The 10202-nt window shown below is 39.6% G+C and overlaps 1 protein-coding gene across 1 annotated transcript in view; it reads right to left on the bottom strand.

Moving 5' to 3' along the window:
* LOC102762380 (neprilysin-like) overlaps nucleotides 1–10202 on the bottom strand; it is a gene marked incomplete at its 5' end in the record, with an annotated part of 16062 nt that overhangs the window by 4697 nt on the left and 1163 nt on the right. The window contains 3 exons of the mRNA XM_006769895.2: nucleotides 6523–6599; nucleotides 6948–7043; nucleotides 10062–10127. Coding sequence (XP_006769958.1) covers nucleotides 6523–6599; nucleotides 6948–7043; nucleotides 10062–10127 — 239 coding nt within the window. The remainder of the gene's footprint in view (nucleotides 1–6522; nucleotides 6600–6947; nucleotides 7044–10061; nucleotides 10128–10202) is intronic.

Raw genomic sequence — 10202 nt, 5'->3', positions numbered from 1 at the left:
CCACTCTCTCTAAAAAACCAATAAGAAAAAAATCTTCCTTCTTTGGGTGAGGATCAATATAAAAAATAAAATAAAAAATAAGTATTATTTTTAAAGGATTGTGTCTTAGATATAATCATATGGGACAAGTACTTGAGTCCAAACCTATGACTTCTTCTACATTTCCCTTAAAACTTTTAAAGCATTAAGGAAATTAAAAAGGAAAGAACCACACTACAAAACAGGAAGGTGTTCACAGAACATCACTAGCAACAGCAGTCAACCCAATGCACACTCAGCTCTCGGCCTCCATTCCATCTCCTCTCTTTCCAGCCAAAGGCTTCACTTAGATAATTTGATTCTGAATAAATTAGGTCAACAACATACCTCAGTTTAATTTACTTTTCAAGGATTCTAGTTACTGCTTGGTTGTTTATAACACCAAATCTTTGGGTGGATGACATAAGTACTCTATTTCAAAAAGTGGATACATTATTAATAAAAAATGTATCCTATCTCTGAGCGTGGGATCACATCGCATTAATATTACATAGACTACTTACATAATTTCATGCTATAAGAAAACTATGTACTTTTTGTTTATAATAACAGAATATAATAAAGGCTTTTATTATTTCTCAAGTGATTTGCTTGAAATGTTTACTTTATTACATAAACTATTTTATTATTCTGCTGCTGTTTATTCTCTTAGCAAATAATCACTTATATTAAAAACATCTATAGATGGAAGGATGGGGAATTGGAAGAAGGTGATCAAAACGTACAAGCAATTATAGATGTTAGCTGATCCTATTGTGGTAATCATTTCATAAGTAAATCAAGCAATCATGCTATGTGCCTAAAATTTTTATAGTGATGTATACCACTATGTCCTAATAAAACTGGAAAGCATAAAAACAAAAATAACATCTAAGATATATGGAGTTGAAAATCACTTGACCAAGAATGGACTTTGTATCTTACAACTTATCTGACTACTCCTGTCTGCAATTAACTGGATTTTTGAATTAATGAATGAGCTTTTTGCAATTAATGGGTCCACTGACAATTTTTTATTACATCTTTTAAATGAATGACTTGGCTACAAGATTAACTAGCTTCATTCATGAATAAACTATCCAGTCTTTGCCATGAACTAAGATTCATAATTCTTTTAAAGTAGGGTCACATTGATCAGCATGTGCTCCACTATAAATTGGTAAAGAAGTAAAGAGATTCTGAGGTAAGGGCTGAAAATTAATCATTACTAAGGGGAATTCAACAAGGTTCACTGAAATCCACTGATATTTACAAAATATCAGAAACCAATGCTAGTATTTAAGATAGATGGATTAAACCTCAGTATTTCAAAGAAGGTTTAGCTTAAGCATGCTAAATCATGGAATCATAAGGAACAAAATAGCCATGGTACTTGAAAATCCTATATAATAAAAGCCTAATATGCTAAGTGTCTGGTCATCAGATCGTTCGTTCAACCAATCAAAGTGTATTATGCAAATAACCACCAGATGAGCAGACACTCCGACCGGTAGGTTAGCTTGCTGGTGGGGTCCAGCCAATCAGGACTGAGCGAGATGGGCCCGACACTCCCTGGAGCCCTCCTGTGGTTGCTCCTTGGATGGCCAATCTCCCATGTCCCTCCCCAGCCCCAATCATGCACCGGTGGGGTCCCTTGGCCTGGCCTGCACCCTCTCACAATCCAGGACCCCTTGGGGGATGTTGGAGAGCCAGTTTCATCCTGATCCTGCAGGCCAGGCAGAGGGACCCCATTGGTATATGAATTTGTGCACCGAGCTTCTAGTGTCTGCATAAAACCCTAGAAAGGATATTCTTTCAAAAGAATTAGAAAGTTGTGGAAATATGTCTTGCTTTATTAGTTGGGTTTGTTCTCTGAGGTTTTTGGTTTTTTTTTTCTGACTAGAAAAATATCAAGCAATCTAAGCATCTAAATTAGCACCATTACTATTTAGATAGAATATAACACAGGTATAATTTGGTCTATTTTGATTTGCTTTGAAAATATTACCATATCTTCTATATTATGTAGGAATATTCCACCTAAATAACTTTATAAACACATTTACAGCTTATGTAGTAAATATTATCATAACAACCATTCCCTGAAGTGACTGAAAGAAGTCATTAAATTGCAAATTCTAGAATATCAAGGGGAAATGTTTTGTTTTAAATACAAATAGTTTAGAAGCTCATTTAAAAGCACGTAAGACTTTAGAAAGAATAGAACAAGTATAGCTTAGACCTAACAAATTATTTTATAGATTTAGCTCTATATCAAATATAATTCGCCTTTTTGTTTTTCATACTGCGACTGTGTAAGCATAAGAGTAAAAAACCTCCTATATTTCAAGCATTTCTACATAAACCACTGTACACAATCTTTCAATAGCAACTCCATGTCTCTTAGTTTTCAAAGTTCTTTAAAAAATATGTTTTACTTTGTACAGCCAGGAAGCAGCCTGTTTCCAAAACTAAATGTAACCTCAACCTTTTGCCAAGGAAATCCCTTTACCTCCAGAGAAAATAATTTCCTTGACAAAAGGTTGGCTTTCCATTTACCCTTTAAAAAACAACAACACATACTTCTCTTATTATGAATGAAAAATAGTCACAGAGGCATCTTTTGGGTCAGAAAAAAAGAAAATGAAAGTCGCAAATAATTTTACGTATTTATACTAAATACATATTTTTACAAATACAAAATTCTACAGCTAATTATATTAAAACTATTTCCAGTTTATAATTGGTGGTAGAAAAGTTACAGATTTACCTACATGTCACTTAACCAGCAATCAGTGATTAACATGTTGAACTATCCAGACATAAGAAATGAACAACAGAACGTACTTGACCGTCAGGAAAGGTGGAATGTTCCAAAGTCCATATGCTTTACTCACAGAAATTCTTATTCTGCTCATACCTTTCTTATTTAAAACCAATCCTAGTACCAGTCTACAAACACAAATATGAAGTAGGCACTTCAGAAACATTAACATTAATCCTCCTAGCAACTCTCATAATTTAATCCTCATTTTATATATCAAGAAATTGAGACCCAGAGGTTAAGTAACAGTTTGTAAATGGCAGAGACATGGTTGGAATTTAAGGGTTTCTCACTTCAAAGCTTACGTTCACTTTTTAGCAGAAAAGCTAAAGGATGTTTTCGGAGCTAATCAGAATGGGGGAACGGGATGGCCAAAAGCAGGCAATGGAGTAACAGGAAAGAGAATTAGGGAAGAAACAAATAGAAAAACACGAGTAAAGAGCCAAAATGAAAAGTCGAAAAGCATCACCATTAGTGGCTTTAGTGTAGGAACAAATAGCTCCCCATACACGAGCTTTGGGGGACTTCACTAAACTAATAAACAGTGAAACCATAACTATTAGTCATAACAACAGTCTGTGTCATCAAGAAAAAACACACACCGTTTTGTTCAGGATGTTGTGTTAATAAGGCAGGAAGGTAGAAAATATATTTTAAACAGAGAAGTTTTTAACCTAGTGGTTAAGATAAAAATGTTAATACTCAAGAGACAAAATTTAGCTATCAAATAATTAATTTGCAGTCTCCTTTCTCCAAGGACCCCAGATGTAACAGGTATTACAATAATGTTACTTAAAGTTACTTAGGTTTTTATGTATATACTAGAGACCCAGTGCACGGATTCATGCACCAGTGGGGTCCCTTCGGCCTGGCCTACAGGGATCAGGCCAAAACTGGCTCTCTGAGAGAAACTGGGTCCTGGGTTGTGAGAGAGTGCAGGCCAGGCCAAGGGACCCCAACGGTGCAGGGTTGGGGCTGGGGAGGGACCGCGGGAGGGCTCCAGGGCATGTCTGGTCCATCTTGCCCAGTCCCGTCTGGCCAGACCCCAGTTGCAAGCTAACCTACTGGTCGGAGCATCTGCCCCCTGGTGGTCAGTGCACGTCATAGCTACCAGTCGAACAGTCACTTAGGCTTTTATATATAGACTAGGGGCCTTGTGCACGAAATTCGTGCACTGGTTGTGTGTGGGGGGGGAGTGTCCCTCAGTCCAGCCTGCCCCCTCTCACATACTGGGACCCCTCAGGCGTTGACCCCCATCACTCTCCAATCGCAGGATCGGCCCCTTGCCCAGGCCTGACGCCGCTGACAGAGGTGTCAGGCCTGGGCAGGGGACCCTCATTTCCCCCCATCACTGGTTCTGCCTCCAGCCCAGGCCTGATGCCTCTGGCCCAGGCACCAGGCCTAGGCAGGGGACCCCCAGTCCCCTGCCCAAGCCTGATGCCTCGGCCAGAGGAGTTGACCCTCATCACCCTCCGATCACCAATCACCGGATCAGCCCCTTGACCAGGCCTGAGGCCTCCGGCAGAGGTGTCAGGCCTGGGCAGGGGAGCCCCAGCTCCCCGCGGTTACAGGCTCCGCCCCTGCCCAGGCCTAATGCCTCTGGCCAAGGCGTCCGGCCCGGGCAGCAGGGACCCGCAGTGGCAGCGGGGGGCGGCGTGATCGCGCAGGCTCCGCCCCTGCCCCTGCAGGATGCCTCTGGCTGAGGCATCCGGCCCGGGCAGTGGGGACCCGCAGCTGCAGCGGCCCCGCGATCGTGGGCTCTGCTTTAGGCCCAGGCAAGGGACGCCTAGCTCCCGGGACTGCCAGCTTCGACTGTGCCCAGCTCCCATCGCTGGCTCCACCCCTACTTCCTGTTATCACTGGCCCGGGCGGCAAAGGCGCCTGATTCTCCGATCATGGCTGCCCCCAGCTCTTAGCTTCCCCCTGGGTTTCCGATCACTGTCAGTGGCAGGGGGCTTCTTCCTGCTTTCCCTTTCGCCTCCCTGCATTGTGCCTACATATGCAAATTAACCGCCATCTTGTTGGCAGTTAACTGCCAATCTTAATTGGCAGTTAATTTGCATATAGCCCTGATTAGCCAATGAAAAGGGTAGCGTCGTACGCCAATTACCATTTTTCTCTTTTATTAGTGTAGATGCTTTAGGCCATAGGGATATGTGTGGCAGAACTTCAAAATTCAATTGTTATGGTGGTTACTAATTTGCATGAGCTTATAACTGCTTTCTATTATCCTCAGAGAGCAATTATAAGATTCTTACATCTTAACTTCCAAAGATTTCAGAAGAAAAAAGAGAACTTTTAAAAATTGAAACTAAGCCCTAGCAGGCTTGGCTCAGTGGATAAAGCATCAGCGTGGACCGAAGGGTCCGAGGTTTGATTCCGGCCAAGGGCACATACAAGCCTGGTTTGTGGGCTCGATCCCCAATAGGGGGCAAGCAGGAGGCAGCCGATCAATGATTCTCTCTCATCATTGATGTTTCTATCTCTCTCTCCTCCCTTTCTCCCTGAAATCAATAAAGAAATATATTTTTAAAAAAATTGAAACTAAAAGTTACTTGGATAAATCATAATGTCAATTGATCTAGTGACTTTTGTTGCTGGTTACCTAAAAAGCAGTTTATTTGGATATCTTAGCAAGACTAAATTTAGCTTGGATTATACACAAAATGAACATACAATAAACAGTTGTTGAGTGAATGAATTTTGAAAGAAATGGTAAGGCAAATACAAATGCTGCTGCTGCTGCTGCTGCTAATGATCATATTAGGACAACACGAATTTCTAAATGTGGTATTTTATTGTTTCATATTTGGATGTGGTCTTTCCATAGAAGTGAATGATATGGGCACTATGCTCATGTTTATTTAGGAAGTGCTTTTGAAATTCAGCCCATTAATTCCCTTTTGTTTTCAGACTCTGTTTTCCAATCACCCTACAAAATTTTAAATTTATTTTTCAGAGAGTCTTGCCTGAGAAAAGTTGTTGCTGATCAGAAGGGTTGAAGTCCCTGTGTAGTGGGTAGCATTAGAAATTTAGTCCTAAAACAGCTAGATAGGGATCTAGGCTTTAACATTCAAATGCTGGTTAGAGTGATTCTCTTTCAATCCAATGTTCTTAAAGATTTTCTTATTTGAGAAGGGTTTTAGATTCTTCTAACTCATTCTTCCACCATGCAGAGCATTTTAATCCATCATCCTTGACAGGTTGTTCTCGGACCTCTGCTTCAGGGTACTGTCTCCTGGAGCTTTGGAGATAACTTTATTCCATGACGTACAAGCTCTAATTACTGGGAAGTTTCCCTTTATGCTGAACGAAAATCTTTCTTTGGCATAGCTACTCATGGGTCCTAAGCCTAAACCTTTTACAGCCTTTTAGAAATGTCTTGTGCTACCTTTAAATAGAGCCACTGTTCTGAGGTGACATCTTTATTGGAATTCATCAAGCACTGAACCTAGGTCACATATATTCTGAGGAATAGAGCAGTGAAGGCTATGCTTGTGTAAACATGACATTTACCTGATCTGCCCTGTTGATCCTATCTGTAACCCTCAAAAGAGAAGAAAACAACAACACTGGATTTCCAAATTTTATAGAGTCAGAATTAGAAAAGGCCAATTTCCAAACTCAGAACTAATGGAGCCAATATTAGAGCACCTTGGCTGCTGTTCAAATCCACATACCTGAAATTGCCTGGACTGTGGACATCTGTTTTAATGGAGTTGACTGCATACTCTGGCCTGTAGGTCCCACACCACACCTAGGATAGGAATAGAAAAAGGAAATTTTGTGCTTAAGTTTAATCAAGGATACTAGTTACTTGTTTCGGCAGGCCGAGAAAAAAGCAAACTTCCTACTGCAAAAATTAAATTGGAATTCCGCATTCCTTAACCATTTACTCTTTAAATACTGTTCAGTGATAGGCAACGAGGAGCATAATTATCATTGATATAATCTGACAGTCTGTTATACACAATAAAACTTAGTCAAGTCAAACGATCTGCCACAATTGATTAAATCAAGAAAACTCAGCATGCATTATCTAACTTACTATAAAATTATAACTCAAAATGGTTTTCATATCTATCAATCAAGAATGGTAGCATACCTGAGCAAAGTTCAAAAAGAAGAGTTGTTTGTGATTTAGGCCAAGTCCAGGAAGTAATTTTTCTTTGCCATTCTTTTTAACATAATTTTGATAGGCCTAGGCAGTTCGTGAAACAGAAACATGATGTTTAGCATTTACAAATTTATATACAAATCTATGCAAAAGACCATGTAACAGGTAATTAGCTTTTTGTATCAGAATCATCATAATATACTTAGATATGGCAACCTACAACTATTTTATGGATTAGAAAGAAAACTAGAATTCACTTACAAATGCTTTGAAAAAACAGGATAATGATTAACAAATGAGAAGAGTTCAGCACACATCAAATGACCAACAAATGTCAGTTATCAATGGATGACTTAAATAAGCAATGAAAAGCTTATGTAAATGTTGTTCTACTGATAGATGGATAAGTCTAGCTAGTTGGAAGAATGAATTGCCAAGAGAGTCTGTAATTGCTATATTTAGCTTAGTTACTACTCTTAGCAAAATATACTCATAGCAGACTTTGTTTGGGTGATTCTTGCCAAAAGTTAAGGGATTCTCTTAAGATCCATTAGAGGCCTAATATCCTATGACTCTAAAAATAAGAATGAGCAATTATTTTGGCTCCTTGAAGACAAGACAAAACAAAGTGAACTTCAGTTACATTAGAAAAAAGGAATTTAGGTTATTTGGATGTCAAAAAGTGATCTCAAGTCAAGAGGATTTATGGACACTTGAAAAATGTAGTGTTCTTCTACTTAAATATACTTTAAGGAAGGAATTGACAACTACGTTTTTGAGATGAGTCATTTCCAATTTCTTACAAAGAAAAGTGACCAATTAGATAAGCAGAAAATATATTTCATTTCTTTCTATTTGCCATTATCATAGATTTATTGAGTCTCTACTAAGTAAAAATGCTGGGTAAATGGGGAATACTTGAGACTGCTCTTTCTTAGGGAGTTCACAATCTAGTAGGGGACAGAGCATGAGACATTATAATTTTGTGCACAATAAAATATTTGCACAAATTTATTTTGCTGCACTGTAATTCTGTACTTATTCTAGACGGGCATCTCCATGGAAGTACCAACAGCCCAGACTTTGACTGGATTTTTAAATCAGTGATTCTTACTCTGGCAGTATATAAGAATAACTACAGGAGTATTAAGAGTACCGATGCCTTCCTCTTCCAGGCAAGGTGGAGTGACAGGGATGGGGTAAACAACACTCCCACTAAAACAACCAAATGATGGAAAAAAACATATGAAACAATGGCTTGCATTACACTGGACACTGGGAAAAGGGGAAGTAATCTCTCTGAGATGGTGAACAAATAAGATGAGGCCTGTGATTGCCCCAGCTTATTGCCTTCAATGTTCCCCGGCTACAACATAGAGAAAGGAAAACCCATCAGAGTCCAAGGGACTCCTAGAGTTGAGGACAAAAAGTTCAGGGATACCAAGGACAGGGCACTGAAGAAGAGAAAACTGCATGGATAGAGGATCTCAAGTGATCAGATGGCTCTCTCGAATATTCACCCGAGTATGTGGGTATGCATGTGAGCAAACTACTCAGTATTAGTGAAGGAACCATGGCCAAGGATTAGAGATAAATATGTCTGGTATGCACACCTAACAAAAAATGAAAGACCTCAAGATTCACACAGTAGGGTCTTGCCTCAGCAGTGGAGAATAATCGTCTTTAGACCGAGCAATTCCCTAGTCCCACTTAAGAAGTTATAGAACCAAGACCCAACAGGACCACCAGACCATTTCTGAGAAATTTAACTGGGTCTTAGAATAAAGCTAAAAAATAGAGGAAAGCAAAAATATTCAGCTCTCAAAGATGTAAAATGCCCAATGTCTGGCATCCAGTAAAAGAAAAACTACCAAGCATTCAAAGCAGCAGCAATTTACCATCTCCCAGGACTTGACGGGGATTCGTCCTTTAGGAAACCTTGCTGTCAGTGTAATCTCCCAAGTCTCACACTCTGATAATCCGTCCATGGTCACTGCCAGGTCACATAGTTCTGGTGCTGCCTCTTCCTTCCTGATCCAACTACTGAGCCTCCTGATAATCCGTCCATGGTCACTGCCAGGTCACAGGCCCCACTGTCCTCTCTCCCACATAGTTCTGGTGCTGCCTCTTCTTTCCTGATCCAACTACTGAGCCTTTCCTCCTCTTCCTTAAGGCACAGTTCATTTATAAATGGTTTATGTTGAACAAATAACCTTACATCCTCATCCACTCCATGGAACATTCGATTCACCTTATCATGGGGACACCTTGTCAAGTAGACTCTGCTCCTTCTCCCACATCTAGGCTACCTCAGGGTTGGAGGAAGCACTCAACATTACCCTCGCTCCTCATTGTTGCTTTCAAGACCAGTATTCCTCCACTCTTTGTGCAAATCCCTGCTTTTTCTTGTGCATCCTCCTTCAATCCTTGTTTAAATGACCGAGTAATGATATCATTTAGGGAGGGTTCACAGCTTTATCTTTAGCACTGAGAATAGTGCCAAACACAGAGTAAAGCCCTCATTGAGTATTGTTGAATGCATGAGTTAATGGAAGGCTAAATGAAGATCTAAGGAACTCTTTGTGATAAAATTCTGGCCATAATAGTTTGGATGACTAAAAGGCCACATGCTGAAACCGTATCATTTAGTCCTTCAGTGTATTATTGTTAATGAACTGTGGTTTATGCTGATTATAGTTCCTCAACACTTCTTCACTTGTTGTGAAACTGAAGGTCCTGTTTGGTACATGGATCAATGATTCTGAAACAATTCTTTTTATGGGGCCTCTTTTGTCATAAATTTATTTCAGAGAGTATTTCTTAGAGAAAGGTTGCCTCCTCTGTGGACTTGCCTATCCTTATTTCTGTTGATAAATGCTCCATGTTTCTTCTTCTCAGCTTCGTGTGTTGAGCTCAATTGCAACTGCATTGCCCCTGCTGGTTAGCATATTTACCACCCCCTTCCTCCTTCTATTTTCCATTTTAATCTTTTGTTGCTTACATTATGTGTCTTTTGCAAAAGGCTTTGAATGAGTGAATGAATGAATGAATATGATAAATATACACTCCAACCACTAAAATGGGAAAAATATTATTACTCACTCTGTATGCTTGGCCAATTCCTCCATTATCAGCAATGTTTTCTCCCAGCGTATTAATTCCATTGATCTGTTAAAAACAAAAAAAAGACCCTTAACTACATTCTGATTGTTAAAAAGCATCAGTAATTCACTAGATTTGATA

This window comes from Myotis davidii, unplaced genomic scaffold, assembly GCF_000327345.1.
Source record: "Myotis davidii unplaced genomic scaffold, ASM32734v1 scaffold1284, whole genome shotgun sequence".
In the NCBI taxonomy this organism is placed as follows: Eukaryota; Metazoa; Chordata; class Mammalia; order Chiroptera; family Vespertilionidae; genus Myotis; species Myotis davidii.
This window is presented reverse-complemented; position numbering and strand designations above follow the sequence as displayed.